General features: G+C 36.7%; 1 protein-coding gene across 6 annotated transcripts in view; it reads right to left on the bottom strand.

The window, feature by feature from the left end:
• ZBBX (zinc finger B-box domain containing) overlaps positions 1–19,397 on the bottom strand; it is a 117,951-nt gene extending 98,554 nt beyond the window's left edge. For 4 of the 6 annotated variants that reach the window (XM_032341882.1, XM_032341871.1, XM_032341853.1 and 1 more), the window contains exons 1-4: positions 19,319–19,397; positions 11,798–11,938; positions 7,299–7,412; positions 4,672–4,762 (exon numbers count right to left, since the gene is read on the bottom strand). In XM_032341882.1, the coding sequence (XP_032197773.1) occupies positions 4,672–4,762; positions 7,299–7,412; positions 11,798–11,865 (273 nt within the window). In that variant the 5' untranslated portion in view covers positions 11,866–11,938; positions 19,319–19,397. Of the gene's footprint in view, positions 1–142; positions 677–4,671; positions 4,763–7,298; positions 7,413–11,797; positions 11,939–17,888; positions 18,010–19,318 lie in introns of those variants that run through there. The other 2 variants (XM_032341862.1, XM_032341891.1) reach the window with 2 other exon arrangements.
• Positions 19,398–20,316: the final 919 nt, after the last annotated feature.

Genomic DNA, 20,316 nt, shown 5'->3' with positions numbered 1-20,316 from the left:
TCATTTATCCTATGACTTAAACCTTTCCTAAAAACATCTCTTGCAAAAGTTCCCATTAATGGGACTCACCTTGCTTTAGACACAACCTTCTCTAAAGAACTCTCCAGAGGAACTAGCTCCATTTCTACTCCCTTGTACTCACCAGAAGAGAAGAAAATCTTTCTCCCTGTTTGGTCCTCAGTCCTGCTTCCAGAATATCGCTCTGATCTCATCGTTCAGCAATGATGCCTCTACTGAAGGTCCTCACCAACCATGGACCACTTTCATTAATATTCACGATCCTCTTCCACCTGAACTAGAGTAATCTGCTCAGTATTTTTCTCCATCACAATTCTGAGTGATGATCATAGAGATTTCAATGTCCATGTTCACCTGACATTTTGATGCTGAAAACCCTCCACCATGCTGACTACTATGAACATCTAAATGCCTCTTCAGCCACCTGACCATTATGACCAAACCTTAAACCTAACAGCAATCTGAAAGGCCACACCTTCAAAAGCCCAGACTCAGAGCTATTCAGTGCTAAACATGATCACCCTACCTTCTTCCTCTTAGACCTCTACCTTTATCTACCTACCATTGTGATGAAATAATCCTGACTGGGTCCCCTACAAATCCATACTCTTATGCTCTTCAGCAGTCTCCTTATTCATTTTGTGCTAAACCTCAATCATGACTCCCACATGACTCAAATGTTCCCCATTCTGAAAGACTCATATTCACCCCACTCTCCCTCCTTATTGTGAGCAGATAATGTTGCCTTCAAATTTACTACAAATGTTGAGGTCTTCCCATTAAAATATTTCCACAGCTTCCTGCCTCACCTCCTGTTAAATGCAACCTCTAAAATATTACCTTTACTGCCACCTGCTTTGTCTTCTGTCTTTCTAACCAGATGCAGTGTGTCCTTCTTCCATTGGCCAAAGCCTACCTAAGGAACCATCATTGCAAAGACTACACCCCAGCAACTGACACCTTCCTCATTTGCATCTTCTACATTTCCCCCACTAGTGAGTCCCATCCCTCAGCTACAAACTGGCTCACATGTTTCTGATTATAATAAACAATATACAGTTGACTCTTGAACAATATGGGGGTTGGGGCACCAATTTTTGGCCCCCCAAAACTTAACTGCTGATAGCCTACTGTTGACTGGAAGTCTTACAGAGAACATAAACAGTTGATCAACACATATTTCATATGTTATATGTTTATATGCTGTATTCTTACAATAAAGTAAGCTAGAGAAAAGAAAATGGTATTTAGAAAGTCATAAGGAAGAAAAAATACACTTATGGTACTGTACATAGGTCTATTGAAAAAAATCTGCATATTAAGTGGACCTGAACAGTTCAAATCTGTGTTGTTCAAGGGTCAACTGTAATAAAGTCTTTCCTTGATCCTGTTTAATCCTTGAGATGTCACCCACCACTCTCATGCTCACTGCAACATTAGACTTTATTCACTGCCACCCACCCTTCTTCCTGTAACCAACTGATATTTTTACATCTAATATCAAATCAAATTCAGTGTTTTTTAAAAATTCTAATTCTCCACAAACATTTTCAGCCAGTGTTACAACTGGTTTCACACACATAATCTTAACATTGCTTAAAACTCTGTGAAGTAGTTAGCAAATATTGTATGGTTACAAATATAACAGACGCTCAGAAAACTTAAGTGACTCACCTAAAATCACAGAGCTAATGAAAGGAGTCAGGATTTTAGTCAGTATGGATGAACATAGGGTTTCTTGACCTTGATACCATGGACACTTTAGGCCAAGTAATCCTTTGGTGGCGAGGCTGTCCAGTATGTTGTAGGATGCATACCAGCACTCCTGGCCTGGAGCCACTAACATTCATTAACCAAAAACCTGAAACCGTTTTGGTGGTGATAACTAAAAATGTCTCCAGACATTGCCAAATGTCTCCTAGGAGGCAAAACTAACCCCTGTTGAGAAACACTGGTCTAAAATCACAGTCAAAACACCCTCATTTACTTTCATTTTCTCTGAAATTGCATTACTTGGGTTCTACCATTCTTCCTCTTCTCAAGCTCCCTCTACCGGAGAGCTGGCAAATCACCTTAGCACCAGCTTGAAAGCCTGCATTCCAAATCTTGGCCCTGACGCTTGACCTTGAGCAAGTGAACTTTTTTGATGTTAAATTACTTCATCTGTAAAATTGGAAAAATAACTGCCTCTCAAGAGAAATATAAGCACTTAATGAGATAAAACAGGAAAAAGCAGCTGAACTGTTGACTAATATAAAATAGATAGTGATTATCAATATTAAAGTTCTCTTTTGCCTTCATATTCCTTGAGCTTTATCCTTCATACCTGCCCTTTCTGAGCTTTATCCTTTACCCCCTTCTTCTCCCTTTTATAAATTCTTAGGAAGCATATTTACTCTCTTGGCTTCAACTAACATATTAGAAGTCAAATAAAATTCTAAATCCTCAAAATCTGCTAGGTAGAACTTAAATGTCCTAGAAAGAAAATAAGGAAGGAAGGAAAGAAGATGAAAGAAAGAAGAGGAGGAGTAAATATGTGAGGTAGGGATGGGTTAATTATACCTATGGGTGAAATCTTTTCACAATGTATACATGCATCAAATCATCATGCTGTTACACTTTAAAATATCTTAAAATTGTAACTGTCAGTTACTTCAGTAGAGCTGGGAAAAGAAGGAGAGGAAGGAAGAAAGGAAAGGAGGAAAGGAGGGACAGACGGAGGAAAGGGGGAAGGAAAGAAGAAGGGAGGGAGGGATTTCTAAATCCCAATTTTTTTCAGCTTTTCTTTATTCTACCTCATTGTCAATCATTCTGGTATCAGTTATACATTTGACTTCCTCCTTTCCTTTCTCACTGCTTGTTTGGTTCCGTGATTTCCTTCCTATTTCTTCTGCTACATTCTAATTTAGACTCTTCTCATTTGACTTCTAGATTCTTTTACTAGTCTTCTAAATAGTCTCTCTGCCTATTTAGACTTTGGAGGCTACTATCTATATTAGTGGCCTCCAAAGTAGCATGTATGCATGCCTGAGGGAGCTCAGGAAAAGACAAGAAGGTAGAAATGAAGTTTGTGTCATCCTTAAATAATGTCCGCAATTTGTTTTATAATACACATGATATATTAGTAAACTATCATATTTATAAATAAATTTTATTTATAAATAAATGAAAAGTTCATGTATAGAAAAGTTCATGATCAAAATACATTCTTTACTGATGTGGGACATGATGAAAATAGTTTCAATATGGCTTATTCTATCCTCTATTTATAAACTCCTAATGCCCTGCATATTTAAACAAAATCAGCCATCATAAATCATCACCTTAATCTTGCTGTCTTCCTGCTCAAAAGCTGTCAGGGAATTCCATTCCCACAGTGAAAGAAAAGACTCTGAACTCTGTTATTCCCTCCTGCCCTAGCTCACTTTCTAACCCCACCTTCCAGAGCTCCCTAAACCCCATGCTTTCACATCTGACTCAATTATGAGATTTGTGGGGCCTGGCATTATGATTTATTCATCATTTTTTCCTTACAAAGACATCTAGAAGACTCTCAACTATTTGTAGAACTGAAGTATTTTTTCCCAAACACAGATGGTTTATACACTAAATGGTTATGACAAAAATGACATACTGACTTTTCCTATTCTCATATGTACATCATCTTTTACATTAGATGAGGATCTCCTTGAGAACAAGGATAATACACTATGTGACAAAGGAGGCACTTAATAATTGTTATTGAATAAATAAGTCAATAATCATAGAGTCAGCATTTTTATTATATTATATTTCAATAACATCTAAAACATGGAACACTATCTCAGAAAGATCATGAGAAATGGGAAGTGGATTATAATCCAAAAATTAAAGAATCATATCTCAGGAAGAGAATGACACTAAAAAATAAAAGGCTTTTTTGAAAACAGAAAGGTTAGAAGCATCAAGTAAGATATTTATAGATGCCAACTGGTCCAAAGAAAGTTTAATGATAGGTATATAAAAGAGAAAAAGCTATATAAGTTAAGACTTACGAAGTCACGGATCTTGTACTAAACAATCCAAAAACAAAATAGCTTTCCTTACATAACATCACTCATCTTGTTTTAATCTTAAATATAAGGTAATGTTATATTTTATAATACACAGTAAAGCTAAAGCAATTCTATAGCTGGGAAACCTGAAAACATTTTTTCCTTGGGTATCTTCACACATAAACTCAATACTATATGAATAATAATTATTCAAGCAAAACATAAATACTATTAAACAAATGTGATTATAGGAAGGCAGAAAAAAGTCTGTCCTTTGTTACATCAAATAACTTAGTTTTCATCTAAATATAAAACTACATAGCTGTATTTCACATACTTGAAACCAGAACTGATTGAACTGTATAAAAAAAAAATCAGTCTAGAAAAATTCTATTCAAGGTAAATTCTTGAAAATCATCTTGTCGATGAAAAACAAAATATATCTGAATAATGAAAGTTATAAATTAACCCATAAGAATTAATCAAAACCCAATCATATGCAGTTGTTAAAAGAAGAATAGTAGATTTCTTAAATATAGAAGGGGATACAAGATCTGAAAAATTAATTTATATCTCTTCACTGAGTAAATTCCCTGAGAGCCAAATGGTATTTTCTTACCTTAATAATATTTCCTTTATTTTGTGACATCGTGTGTGATTGATTACCTAATTTTCCCACTCGTCCAGATTTCCAGTGATATCCACTTGACCTTTAATATATATAAACAGAAGATGAAATGTAATTACCAAATACATTTCTCCTTTTAATGAAAACAAATATATTTTCCCTGTTTCAAGAAATGATATTCAATCATTAACATGTAACAGACCACCACAAAATGAAAATGAAATATCAATAATGCCATGATATCCTCAGCAATTCCAAAATATAGCTCTACCATATTTGCAACTGTTGAGAAGAAATGAATAAAAGTAAAATGTCCAAACATAGATGAAGAATTTCATTTTTTAGACATTTATGATGATTAAAGATAGCTTTACTGATTTATAGGAAACTTTACAGATTGTTGTACAGTTTTAAAATTTAAGTGTCTACAAATGTAAAGAGGAAAAGGAAGCAAAATAATACCCAAAATATTTGGCAGATCTACTAGTGATGAATTCCATGTATAAGACTACAAATCAGTTCCCACGTTGAAAGGTAACAGAGATGAGAAAGAAGGCAAACTGTTTAATTTCCAGTTTTCAAAGCACTTTTGAAACTCACAAAATTTTCTGAAGTCAGCAGGGCAGAAGTCCAATTCTCACTTAAAAAATAATGAGACAAAAACTTCCCCAAGGTTACACAGACAATAAATAATAAAGTCAAGGTCAGAACATTAGACTTCTATCTTCCTGACCAGTGAGTGGCAAGTTCTCATTCTAGCAGTGGCATTTACTATCTATGTGACCTTAGAAGAACACTTACCTCTTCTGAAAACTCAGTCAAGCCTTAGAACATTTTTAAAACCGTCTAGAAAAGGTTCTTCTGCTAATGAAAACCCTCTCTTGAGGCTGATTTCAGGAACTCAGATTCACAAATATTTCATGAGCCATTGAGAAGTGCAAACTAAGTTCATTGGATCATTAAAAGAGGAGTATCAAAATATACAATATACTTTATCACCTGGGATGACATATGACATTGAGATCCTTGATTAATCTGTTATTAGAAAAGGTGTGTGCATATGTCATGAATATTTTTCAAAGAATCAGATTCTAAAGATAAATACTACTGACGCTATAGTAAACATTTGAATTTTATTTAATGGTTCAGAAGGTATTGCATGGATATTTGATGATATCACTTGGATATATGATAAGACCAAACAAAAGCAAATTTAATATACAAAAAGCCTGGTGAGATTTAGTACCAGCCAAAGCACATGAGACATGCACTATTATCCTTGTAGGAGAAAGCTATACATTTTTGAAGCCTATCTGAAAGACAATATTCCTAGTTTCTACTAAAATGTAAACTGCACATACACTTTGACCTAAAATTTAACCCTTTGATACTTTTGCATGTGTAAGCAAAAATATACATAGAAGCATGTTCACAGTAGCACTTACAACTTCAAAACTGAGAAAATTTAATAAAGATCTGAAAAACACACAAAGAAATATTATGTGGCCTTTAAAAGAATGAGATCAATTGTGTGCTGATGTGGCAAGAATGCTAAGATGTATTAAGTAAAAAAAATAGGGTATAAATCATTTTATAGATAACCTCACTTGTAAAAATGTAAAAGATATGTGAGAAATACACAAATACACATTCATACAAATACACACACACAAACACACACAGGCTTACACAAAGATAAGATACTTGTGGGGGAAAAAAACTTAATTGTTAAAAGCAGAGCTACAAATGGTCTAAGACTCAGCCTACAGATAAAAAGAAATAATTTCCATTACATAACCATCAGCTCTGTTTGACTTTTATAATCTATGCTTATTATTTTTATAATAAAGGAAAATGTCCAGTAAAATTAGTATAGATAGAGAGTACAATATTAGAGAGTGCTCATTAATAAAATTTCAGCTAAAACATATTTGTCTAAAAATATTTTAAACATACTTGAGGGTTTGAATGGTTCTTATAGATGAACATATAAACTCCTGTACCCACAAAGTCTTGTCTTAAGTAAAAATGACCTTAAACACAAACACAGTCTCCTATGGATGGCAGCTTTATGAGAGCAAAGGCCAACTTCTGCATTTCTGTGCTAAACATCCCAGACTTTAATGGTTCACAAGTCATGTAAAAAGAGAAATAAGAAAGTGTAAGACCAAATAAGGTACAAAGGAAACAGAAGTAATGGTAATTTTCTTTGTTTTTTTTTTTTAAGATTTTATTTATTTATTTGACAGACAGAGATCACAAGTAGGCAGAGAGGCAGGCAGAGAGAGAGGGGGAAGCAGGCTCCCTGCCGAGCAGAGAGCCCGATGTGGGGCTCAATCCTAGGACCCTGGGATCATGACCTAAGCCAAAGGCAGAGGCCCAACCCACCGAGCCACCCAGGCGCCCCAGAAGTAATGGTAATTTTCAAAAGCAACATGCCTTACATCATAAAAGACACAAAGAAAAAGTAGGAGAAATTTAATACTATTTGTTCATCAGAAAAAGCCAGAAATTATTCATTCAGGGCAGCTCTTTTTTGGAATGATATATTAATATATGAAGTAATTCTTTACCCAAGTCAGTTTATTCCTCTCAAATTCCCTAAAAATGTCACCTACTCTCTTTCTTCCTTTTCTTTACTCCGGGCTGATTGGAATTCCTGTAGCTTCTTTTCCATCTGTTGATTCTCCAGTTCTAACTGGACCTTCTCCATCCTCAGTTCCTGAGCATTTCTGAGTAAGAGATAAACACAGAACATTCATTTGTGGGAAACAAATAAACAAAGACAAAATAATTTCATAACATCTTTTGCCTTTAATTAAAATTATCTACAGCAAGTGTAAGGTATTCTAACTACTTCCTTTGCATTCTGTGAAATATGGTTTCTCAAGTTAGCAATAACTTCCACTAACATTCTTCTTGATGTATACATCTCTTCAAATCTCAAATTTTTGTTTTTCCTATTACAGTGTTAGATGCTTCAAATCATAAGTCACTTTCCATATGAACTTTGCCTTCACATATGCACAAAATATCTATGCTATACAAACAGAATGCAAAAGAAAAAAATATGTTCTAATTTTCATACTGTCTTTTTTCTAAAGAATTCAAATAGTTTGAGGCATATGGTTTAAAGTAACCATTTTTTTTATTCATAGAATACGCATTTTTTGCTGACCTGATCATCTTAGAAACCTTCAATAAATTTCTACCTCTATTGTATTGTATAAGTACAATACAAAGAAAAAAAAGAAAGAGCAGAGCCTGTTTGGGGCCTATTAGGAAGAAAGCATCTATTGATGGTCTCGGTATAGGAGCCATCAAAAGGACTGAATGGGAACTGGGCCAACACCACCTATTGTTTCCTCTGAAGGAAGACAATAAGAAAAAAACTTTTTGAAGAAAGAGAGGAGCCATCTTAGCGATTCCTGTGCAAGAGATTTTGATAATAATACCTGAAGGTCATCAAACTTTTGACACAAGCCATTTTCTTCATTTTACAGTTCTCATCTCTTGTCAGTATTAGTCACTGACTCCGTCTTCCATAGGTCTATGCCAACCTAGTTCTCTAGCTTTTATTATCTATAATGAGTTTAAATTTCTTCCTTTATTACTACATTAATGATTGTCCATATTCAGGCAGTGTGCATACCCAAGGATTTAATGGCGAGGAGTTGAAAAATAAGAATAATGGAGATCAGAAAAGGGAACAAATTTATAGAGGCAGTCACCAAGGAGCAAGAGGGCCAAAGATCCATGCCCAAGTGTACACTACCCAGGGAGATAAACAGAAAGTGAAAGGAGGCAAAGCCTGCCCCAGGGTTCAGAGAAGCTGTCAAAGATGCTGAGAGGGAGGACTATTTTCGTTGTATCTGCTCCACAAGGAGTATTTCAGCCCCCAGAACAAACAGGCACAGGATATGTGACAGTATGTGAAAGGGGATGAGACCCAGTAGAGCTTCCAGCACACATAGGAACACAGACATGCCTGAAGGTAATTGAAATACCGTATAATGGTGCTGTCAGTACCTGAACACACAGAAAGGGCACAGAGCACATACCCAGCCGATGGGCCTACAAGAGCAGTTGCAGGAGAAAGAGAAGTCTGAGCTGAGCCCTAAGGGATGAAAGGACCTAGCCAGTCAAAGAGAAATGGTGAGAGCAGTGTTCCAGGAAGAAAGAAAAGTGTGAGCACAAGTGGATACAGGTGATGTATGGGTCAAGAAGCAAGAGATTCCACTTAACCAGTCATTATGTGCAGGATGGGAAAAGTAGCAAGAAATGGAACTGCTGAGGTGGAGAATGGCCAGATCATGAAGAGCCATGTAGACCATGACAAGAATTTGTATTCTACAAGCAATGAGACTCACCAAAGGATTTTAAGAGAATTGATCAGACTTGCATTTTATTTAGAAAGATCACTCTGATTGCAGAATGGGAAATTAGAGGGTGCAAGGCTCAAAGGCAAGGCAAGGTAGCCAGTTGGGAGACTATTTTGGTAATCCTAATAATAGAGAGATGACGCTGGTCTGACTGGATAGAGACAGTGGAGAGAAAAATGGGAGCACTTGAGAAATATGAGGAAATAAAATTAACTGGGCTTGGAGACTGACCAGAAGCAGTTGACTCACCAGGGAAGGTACAAAGAAGGAATCTAGAAGGAATCTAACCTAATCCTAGGTTTCTTAACTCAGGTGACCAGAAGGATAATGATGCTTAGATCACTTTGGTATCGGATGGGGACACAGTTCAGGACTGATACCTGAGCTGGTCTCCCTGCCAAAGTCTCAATGGCCCAGAATACTTTTCACATGGCTTCCAGAAAAAGGGTTCAAGAACACAAATGTGATTGTGTTACTCACTTACTTAGAAAACATTTAATGTTTCTGAAGACCCCACTGTGGTAGAGGAAAGGGATGAGAATGGGGGGGAAAAAAAAAGACTGGCTTACTGACCAAGTGGTCAAGTTGATGGAATGTTATGGTTGTGAAACAAGACAAGGGTTCCTTCTGGAGACAGCCTCAGACTCAGAGCCAGAGGGCAGGCAGGACCACTGAGGAAAACTAGGTTTGATCCTGCAGAGACCAGGTCAACCCACCAAATCCAAGGGCCAGAAACAACCTGCTGAAATGAGTTAGAGGCTGAAAAAGAGGAAAATAAATGTTGGAGAGCACCAATACATCAAACAAGGTTAAGATAATCATTAAGACAGTATCAAATGAAAACAGGGGACAAGGGGAATAAGGAAAGGGGAACAAATGGACCTCCAGAGCAATTACCATAGAGTGGGTGTTCCTGTCATAGCTTCTGTAGGTTATTGATCATGGATGGATCAGGAAGACCTGCAGGCCATGGAACAGTGATTCCCCCCCACCATACCTCCAAAATAAATTTCAAACTCCTTAGTGTGGCACACAAATTAATTTATTATCTGTACAACCCTGCCCTTCTCTACAACTTGGCTCTATAAGTCTCTGTTCCATACATCACTGGATGTGTCTGAAAGTTTCCAGACTATGTGGTCTTTGTGCTTTTGTCCAAGTTTCTCCCAGTAACTACCCAACTAACTGCATCATTCAGAGGAAACTTGGAGACCTCCTCCCCACTAATCCAGTAGTTTAGACCATGTTCTCACAGCCCACTGTGCTTTCTCATCACACTACACTTCACACTATCTCATAAATGTGATTTTATCCATTTACATCCTCTACAAGCTACCTGAGAGCAAAGGTTTTGTCTTCTTACTTTCATATCCACCATTCTCCAGCACAGTGTATAGAACACATGCACTTAATAAATGTTTGGGTAAATGGTTTATAGGTATATAAAAACAGACTGGAAACATATGACCAAAATCAAATTTTGTATGCCCCATTTTCTTTTTACACACAAAAAAAGCAAATTTGGTAATAGTAGCAATTGGATAGCTCCCCTCCTACCAAAAAAAAATGGTAAAACTAATACAGATAATCGAGGGGTTTGAACTGTATGGGTCTACTTCCACACAAAATTTTTTTTACAAATACAGTACAGTACTGTTGTCTTTTCCTTACAATTTTCTTAATAACATTTTGTTTTCACTAGCTTAATTTATTGAAAGAATAAAACATGCAACATACAAAATATGTGTTATTTTACTATTTATGTTATCCATAAGGTTTCTGGTCAACAGTAGACTATTAGTTAAGTTTTGGGGATGTCAAAAGTTATACATGGATTTTTTTTTTTATGTGCTTTAGTGATTCAGGGTCAGTGCCCCTAAACCATATGTTGTTCAAGGGTCAACTGTGCTGAGAATCCTAAATATTTGTGTAACATTTTCCAGTTTACACGTGCTCTTACACACAGTATCTCAAAAGTGAGGGAAGAATTAGGAAGGCTCTTAAGACACTGAATAACCACAGGACTATTGATCTCTTCCATGGAACTCAAACTAAAATTAAAAGTCTACAGTCTGTCCTGAATCCAAACCAGCTGGCCCTTATTGATACTTGAAAGGAAGGCCTTGGCAATTTCCTGTGACTCTAGATGACCTCAAAGGGAAACAGTATATTGACATTTCCAGTATTCCTGCTGTGTTATGAAATTCCCTGGATACCCAAAATGGCTTGGTTTTAGTTGAATGCATCCACACTGCAATCCAGGATAGAAGGTGCCCCTCCTAAGAAAGGTGAATTTAACACAGTCTCTTAGTAGGCAAAGTTCTGGGATAGTTAGTACCTTCTCTGTTTAAGATCTCTTGGCCCAATAGTGTCCCTAAATTTCAATGTCTTTCAGTTTCTTCAGGGTGATTCCTTTTAATTCCAAACAAGGGCCCCAAACTATTTATAACTTTGTTAGATGGCTTTAATAGTCAACAAATCCAGATTTTACTTATAACTTCTCACTTCAGTTTTGTGACATAAAGAATTTTAGTCCTTATTTTAAAAACTATTTTGGATTTATAATATGTCAAACTTACTCTCTTATAGATAAAAATACACCAAGGTAAAAAAAAAATGGAGATAATAACTCACAAATTTAAGTCTAAACTGCCTCATATAAAAAGAATACTTAAAATTACAACATACAGAAATGTTAGCAACTATTTCTATTTAAGTAATAAATACACACTTACTTATATTTCAGCTTTATAGAATTTCCAGGTTTTCCCCAAGGAAGAACTACAAAATCTTTGGAGTTCATGATCACTGTCGTGTTTTTTTTTTTTTCCACTGTCTTAATAGTAAATAAAAATCATTGTGATTTGCAAAAACTTCTGGAAAAGTAACAGATAAAAGAATTACGCCTGAGTAAGCCAATCAATTACAAATTCAAAACTACATATAGTTCAGGCAAGTTTTAAAAACAGAGATCATTATGAAGCAAAAAGCTGAATTAAAGGTTAGACAATAAATATATATATGCTAAATATAAATTTTATAAGTATTTATATATTAACAAAGTTATAAATATAACATATCTAATGGAAGTAAAATTTTATCAATAATTATATAGCAAAAGACTATGGAAATAGTCAATTGAAAGTGAAGAATGCACTCATTAAGACAGAGAACATTCTCCGGCACTTTCTATAGTAAAGAGTATAAAAATATATATCAGGTTTTGCTCCCATCCAAATATCCATGGCTAAATATAGGGAAAAGAAAAGAACTTTTGAGATACAATCCAAACTCAAAACTTTTTTTGTACATATATGGCAATGTAAAATGAGAGTTAAGGTATGTAATAACTACCCAAAGGCATTCTAATATCCTCATTCATCAAAGAAAATTTTAATGATGCTCTTTGCCGAAGACCAGAAATTAGCATATTTAGAAAGAATTTTTTAACAAGAAATGAAACAAAAAAGATTTTCCGCCCAACTCCAAGTTAACCAGAAAATTAAATTATTCAGAACACCCTATTTCCTGAATATCCCAATTATTCATGTTTCCATAATAATTTATTCTGTAATGCTGAATTACTGAATCACATGCACAACTACTTGATTTTTATACCAATAAAAATTCCCAAATTCTGAACATTCTTAAAGAAATATAGGCATTACCGTAGAGTCCAGACTCTTAAATGGCCAAACCATTTGATATTGTTAGTTTATATATGTGTTACTACATATTCACAACTTCCACTAATATTTACTAAGTCTCTGCTATATGCAAAGCCCTGTGCTGAGAGGCATGAAGGAATCAAGGCCCAGGGAGATTCATTTTCTGGCTCAAATGGCAAAGAGTCAAAATGGGCATATAAAAACTATATATAAAAGCCATAAAATAGGGTAAAAAATATAAAGGCTATAAAGCAAGATGTAATAATATAATAAGTGAGAGAAAGGAAAAATTCGAGCTGGCTAGCATTTAAAGTAGAGTTCTAAGGAGAAGGGGGGCTTATATAAGAAGATATAAGGGGCACCGGGGTGGCTCTGTTGGTTGTGTCTACTCTTGATTTCAGTTGTCATGATCTCAGGTTGTGAGAAGGAGCCCCACGATGGGCTCCATGCTGGACATCGAGCCTGCCTAAGATTCTTGCTCTCTCTCATCCTCTGCCCCTCGCCCTCTCTCCCTCACTAAAAAAAAAAAGAAGAAGAAGAAGATATGGATGGGATGAACACTCCACACTATAAGAAAGAACAGCTTTTGAATGGGGACTAATAACTGGTTCCATTTGGTTGATGTGTGGGTTTACATGGAGGGGGGAAAGTAGGCATACACTTGGAAATAAGGCTAAGGCCCAAAAACAAGTGGCTTTAAATGCAAAGTTAAGGTATTTGGAATTTATTCTCTAGATAATGAGAGTCACCAGAAGTTTTAGATAAAAGAACAGAAAATAAATCTAGAAGCTTTGCTCAAAAACTTGAGGAGGGAGGGCATCAGAACAGGAGCAACAAAATGGAAGGCTATTGTAACATCAAAGTCTACATAATCGAATAAGTAGTTGTTTGGTTTTGTTCCTTTGGGAACATAATTTCAATGACGCAACTACTGATCAAAACATTTTTAGAATGCCTCTTCTGATGGGTGCCTAGGTGGCTCAGTTGGTTAAGTGTCTGCCTTCAGTTCGGGTCATGATCCTAGGGTCCTAGAATGGAGCCCCTTGTTGGGCTCACTGCTCAGTGGGGAGCCTGCTTCTCCCTCTCTCTCTGCAGCTCCCTCTGCTTGTACTCTCTCTCTCAAATAAATAAATTATTTTTTTTAAAAGACTCTTTTGAAACTATCTGAAGAGTCCATCATATACCCAACAAACACACAGATCTACCTTGTTATGCCTCATTTAAAACTGAAAATGATATTGTTCAGCAAGAGTGACTATTTTTTTCAGTCAAATTTAGTTTCAAGTTACTCTACCTCCAAAAAAAAAAAAAAAAAAAAAAAGCAAACTAGTCTGAAAGGGTAGATTTTTACTACCTTGGAGAAAATTCTGAAGGAATTTATTCTCTGGAGATAATTCCACAATGGAATTATACAAAGTAATTTTATATTGTAAGCAGTTTAGTGGATGTAGTGTAGAATTAAGTGTATTTGTGCATTCAAAAACAAACATTTAGCTACTCCTTTGTGACTCCCTTGGGGTTACCGAAGTCACAATGGTAAAAACATGGTGTCTTCCCTCAAAGAACTCAAAATGAAAGGGAAAGCACACAAACCTTGAAAGAAAACAAAAACAAAAACAAAACTCCAGGAATAATCTTACTCAAAGAGTCTATATCTCTTTTTTATTATAATCTAGAAATTCAACAGCTGGGCCCTAGTCTACTGTGGCTAAATTTTTCATGAAAAGTTCCATATTGTTATCATTACCAAAAAAAAAATTAAGTTGAAAACTATACATGGATTTTTCACTGTGTAGGGAGTTGCTGTACCTAATCCCCTACACTGCTCAAGGGTCAATTGCATATGTACATATGCATAAAACCAAACTAATACATGAGGACTGAAATGAATTTTTTAAAAAAGTCTGTAAATTTCATTAGGATGAGATGATTCAGATTTATAGCTCTGCTGATAATGTGATTTAACCAATAAATGGTCTTATTTGAGGGCATTTCACTTCACTGAATGCAATTAGTAAGGCTTCTTCTCAGTTAAATGTTTTATCAAGTCACACACATAAGCCAATTTTCTTGTATGAAGAAAAAAGGAAGATCATAATTGTGAGTCATGCTGTTCTGCCTGTTTCCTTTCGTAAAACCAATAGAGAATTAGTCACCTTTCTTGGGACAGCAAGGATATAACAATGTCAGCAGGAAGAAAAGCAAAGCACTAAACTTTGTCTCTTAATGGAATCAGGGAACTACAGATAAAACACCCTATAATGCAAATTTTGTAGTTCTGCCGTCCTTTGGTTACTCCATTTTTTGCTGATGATTAAATAGCAAAAGTTTAATAATTATTTGGAAAATTTTCTCATTACCTGATTTATTAGACTGAATCATTTTCCAACCCCAACCTTGTTCTTCCCCACACATGTACACGTAATATGACCCAATGTTGTCCATGATGGTTTGATTCTCCTCCTACATAAGTTCCTGTTCTGGGAATGCAACCCAGTCATCAAGACTGACTACCACAGAATGGAAACAAGGAAATTATGATGATTTATAATCCTAGAAACTCAGAGCATTCATCAAGAGTTGCCCTGGTCTCCTAGAATTTGCCATGACGTCATTGGCAGAACGGGAGGTTTGGGAAACCACTGTTTTAAAGATGGGACAATTTTTTTATGAAACAAGATGGGATCAGGAGGGAGATAAACGGTAAGAGACTGTTAATCTCAGGAAACAAAGTGAGGGTTGCTGGGGCTGGGGGAAGGATAGGGTGCCTGGCTTATGGACATTGGGGAAGGTATGTGCTATGGTGAGTGCTGTAAATTGTGTAAGACTGATGATTCACAGACCTGTACCCCTGACACAAATAATACGTTATAAGTTAATTAAAAAAAAAAAAAGATGTGTTTATTTGAGAGAGAGAAAAAGAGAGCACAAGTGTGCTGAGAAATAGAGGGAAAATCAGACTTCCTGCTGAGCAGGGAGCCCAATGTGGGGCTCAATCCCAGGACCCCAGGATCATGACATGAGCCAAAAGCAGATATGGAAAGGACTGAGCCACCCAGGTACCCAAGAAGGGAAAATTTTTATAACTGAAAACTTATCTAAGATGTGTTGGTTATTCTGAAGACCCAGATCATCTTAGACCTAAAAATTTAAAAGCCAGTTTTAACACATATTTTATTTAACACATATATTTATTTTAACACATATTTTAAGGTCCAAAAGCAAGCTCTTTTGGATGGATTAACATGTTTACCATAGTACTTAGAAATCAGAGACTCAAAAAAGAATTGTCAAATAAAAATGAATTTTTTTAAATAGTTTTAAACTCTTAAAAGAATTATGCTTTTACTATTTTCACTACCTGATATTATCCATATTCTAAATGTATATATTTATTTTAAAATCTTTTTAAAATCTGGGAAAGACTGATAATACATGATCCTTAGCATATCTTGGGCTTGAATGGCCTACTAAATAGACATAGGCCATTTTCTCCTAGTGCAGACCATGAAAGTAAATCAGGTATTGACTTCTCAGCTGTGCTTAATCTTTCAACCAACCAACATATCTGATAAATACTGTCTCAGGGTACTAAGTAGTACCCATGTCACCCAGTTTTTACCTTGTATGTGCAGGTTCCCTTGAAAACAATTAAGGAAGTTTTCTTTCAGATATCAAGGGGTGAGGTGTCTTTTTAAAATATTTGCCAACTAATCTTTAAATAATAATAATAATAAATAAAATATTTGCCAACTAAAAATGACAAGTAATACTAAAAATACCAGTTTTAAGTTCTGAAAACCTTTTGTGTCAGAGTGGTCTCTGAGTCTCAGTTTATCAGTATTAAATAAGGAGAATTAATTCCACCCCCACAGCCTCCCACCCCCACCTAATTTCCAGGATATCAAACGAAGGACTCAAATTTGTGGCCTGTAAATCCTCCTTAAGGACCTCCAGAGAGTTCAGGGTTCAGGGAAGGAGCAGCCTTAGAAGCTACTTTGAGAGGGGAATGAGGGAGCATCAAGGCTTTTCTTAAACCACAGCTTCTCTGATTCCATCTATTTTACATAATGAGCCTCTGGTTCAGATTAACTATAAAGAAACTCCTCTATAGCTTAAAAAAATGTTTTAAAGGCACAACAGTAAATTAATATACAATCATTATTAATTCTGTATCAACCGAAAACTGCATGATTACAAATAGCAATGAAAGCATTAAGTTTATAAATCACATCTTTCAGAAACCCAATCCTTTTATATTTATCTATCCCATCCATTCTCATAAAATCCACTATTAGCTTAAGTGATCGCTTATGACTATTTTAGGAATGGGAAAATTAAAGGCACCCGTCCAAGATTAGTGACAAAGCCAGAAATTACAATTTTATTCCCAGTCCTGTTAGCTCCTCTTAAGTCTCAAAATCTAAATATTGTTCGATGTACTTAAAATGATGAATTTATATCATTCATCTTCTTCCCCCTTTCATACTCTTAACCTGTCATAAAAAAGAAATTTAGAGAAAGAACTGTTTGGCATCAGATCATTTTCTAAATTTTACAGCAATGTATTTAAATACCTTGAAAACCTTTTAGGTGCCAAATCGCTCCCATGTAATACAAGATAACAAATTTTTGTTTCTATATTTTTTCCCCATACCCAAAAGGAAAAAAAAAAATTTTTCTCACTGCTCTGTTTGGTACCTTAAGAGCCTCAATTATGCATTCCAATCTTCCTAAGCATTATACTTTATTTTCCACTTCTCTGCTCACCAAGTTTTATTCTTTTCAGTTCCCAGTTGGAACGCCACCTCTACCATGAAGATTTCTTCCATCAAAAGTGAACTTCTCCTGTAAGGACATCATGTGTAACACCATCATTTGCTACTCTGTGCTGCCCTGTGTTATTTCTTCCTGCTTTGCTTGTACAGGTGTTGTTTCCCTAAGCATCCCAAATATATCATTGATCTTTGAATCCCCAGCAATTAGAAGAGGGCCTATTCATAAGGTACTGCCAGTAATAATATGTTAAGTTTTAAATATTTAGTTTTTTCCTATGGCTTTGAATTTATTGCACAAACCTTATGGGAAAAAAATTAAACAAACACACCCTCTTTCCCACTTCAACAAATCCTTTTGTTCTTTTTTCTCTGTATCCTACCAGACTTTGATGAACATTCAGTAAGTACAGAAACACCTCCTCTGTGCCAGGTATCAAATTAAGAACTGAAGAACAAGGTGAACCAAACAGGCATAACACCAATCCTCACTGAACTTACACTCTGGTGAAGAAATAGGAAAAAATTTAAAAATTACTTAAAAATTAAAATTTATTTGCTTTTTAAAAAATTAAAAAGCAAATAAAATAATTGGAACATATTAAACGTTTTGAAGTAAACAGACAAAAGACCGAGGCACTTTCAAATACATTTGTAACACCACCAAAAATACTACTAATAATAATAATAAAGTCAGGACAGGCCTGTAAGTGGCCTATAAAATAAGGTGTTGGAGGGAGGTGGGGTGTTTTTGTTCTTGTTTCTGTTTTCATTTTCTTTTTTTTTTTAAAGGTTTTATTTATTTATTTATTTGACACAGAGAGAGAGAGATCATAAGTAGGCAGAGAGGCAGGCAGAGAGAGAGGAGGAATCGGGCTCCCTGCCGAGCAGAGAGCTTGATGCGGGGCTGGATCCCAGGACCCTGAGACCATGACCTGGGCTGAAGGCAGAGGCTTAACCCACTGAGCCACCCAGGCGCCCCTGTTTTCATTTTCTATAAGCGTACAGTTTGCACAGTTTTAATCTTGTGTAGTTTCAAATTTACATCACTTTTTCCCCCCTTAGGAGTCTAGCTAACTCTGGATTTAGAAATCAGGCTATTAAAAAAAAAATTATATATATATATAATTACACTTATATATGAGCACCTCTATCTAGCTGATTTGGGGATAGAAGAAAAAAACTCCCACAAGCTTCAGATTTCTTAGGAATCTGCCACCCCTCACCATGACCTTTACATGGGAGGGGCAGACTTCCAGAATATAGCGGGTGCATGTATGTGGCCCCAGGCAGGAAGCAGGCTCAAAAAGGGGATGTGGTAACGACTTGTCAGGGCACCAAATTTTTCGTAAGGCACCAACGACTTCAAAGGATAAAAGACGGTGGCGTTTGAAAAGGTCAGGTTGTAGAGGGAGGACAAGCCCCTGGTTTCCCTGTCTAGGGTTCACTGTCAGTTCATGACTCCATTAGCATCATGGGCTCAGAAGTTCTTTGTTTACAGAAAAAAAAAAAAGAACTTCAACTCCTGAGGCCGATGCTGCGTCTCGCAGTCCGTGGGCCCGGGACAGTGTCTGGCACAAGGCAGAGTCTCCGCACACACCGACTGGGCGGGGGCCCCAGCTCCACCCTCAACCCGGTCTACTTTCCCGCCGTCCCGCCCTGCTCCCCGCACCACCGCAGACCTGGCGACCACACACACACACACACACACACACACACACTCACACACTCACACGCTCACACACTCACACACCCCCGCCAACTCGGAAGTCCTCCGCCCGGCACCACCGTCTTCTGCGGCCAGCTGACCCACCTGAAGACCCCGCCGGCCGCGTCACCGCCCTGGGCTCTGGCTATCCAGAACTTCCGCCTCGGTCTCCTTGGTTACCGCGTTACCTCAGTACCCATAGCAACCAGAACGCTAGGTCCTGCCGCTGTTGACCAGCAGAGGGCACAAAGGAGCCTGCCGAGAGAGGGAAGAGGGGAGAGGAGCGGGAGAGGAGAGGGAAGAAAGGAGGGGTAGCAGGGAGGGGGAGAAGAAGGATCTTCTCAAAAAGGAAGGGCTGGGAAACTCAGCAGGCTCTGAAGACTTTCTGCTGCAGGGGTTCCCACCACATTCGCAGCAATATTCTAAAAGTTTTATCTGTAATATTTAATTCATCCTCATAATGGCCCAATTTATAGCTAAGAGAATTAAGGCACAGAAAATTTGAATAATGACTCAAAATTACGAAGCTAGCAAATGGCAAACCCAAGAAGAATTAACCAAAGCAATTAAGAAATCCCACACGTGGGGCACCTGGGTGGCTCAGTGGATTAAAGCCTCTGCCTTCGGCTCAGGTAATGATCCCAGGGTCCTGGAATCGAGCCCCGCATCGGGCTCTCTGCTCCGCGGGGAGCCTGCTTCCTCCCCTCTCTCTCTCTCTCTCTCTCTCTCTCTCTCCCTCTGCCTGCCTCTCTGCCTACTTGTGATCTCTGTCAAATAAATAAAATCTTTAAAAAAAAAAAAAAAGAAAGAAAGAAATCCCACATGTATGCTCTGTTCAATCATTTATCAAAGGTCACAATAGGTAAAATCAACACTAGAATCCAGGTCTTAAGAACCCTCTTTTCTTTATACCAAATACATGACCCATGGTTGTGTGTGAGTCTTTATATATTATACATTATACATTATACATTATACATTATATTTTATGTGTATGTGAAAGAGAGAAAGAGAAGTAATCAACCTATGCTTCTCAAACTTTTCTGTCCAGTCACCTGTGGTGAATTTATTTTTTGTTTCCTAAATATGCAGTGTTGTCGTTT

This window comes from Mustela erminea, chromosome 1 (genome assembly GCF_009829155.1).
Source record: "Mustela erminea isolate mMusErm1 chromosome 1, mMusErm1.Pri, whole genome shotgun sequence".
NCBI classification, from domain to species: Eukaryota; Metazoa; Chordata; class Mammalia; order Carnivora; family Mustelidae; genus Mustela; species Mustela erminea.
The sequence above is the reverse complement of the archived record's forward strand: the minus strand, read 5'-3'. Positions and strand labels throughout refer to the sequence as shown.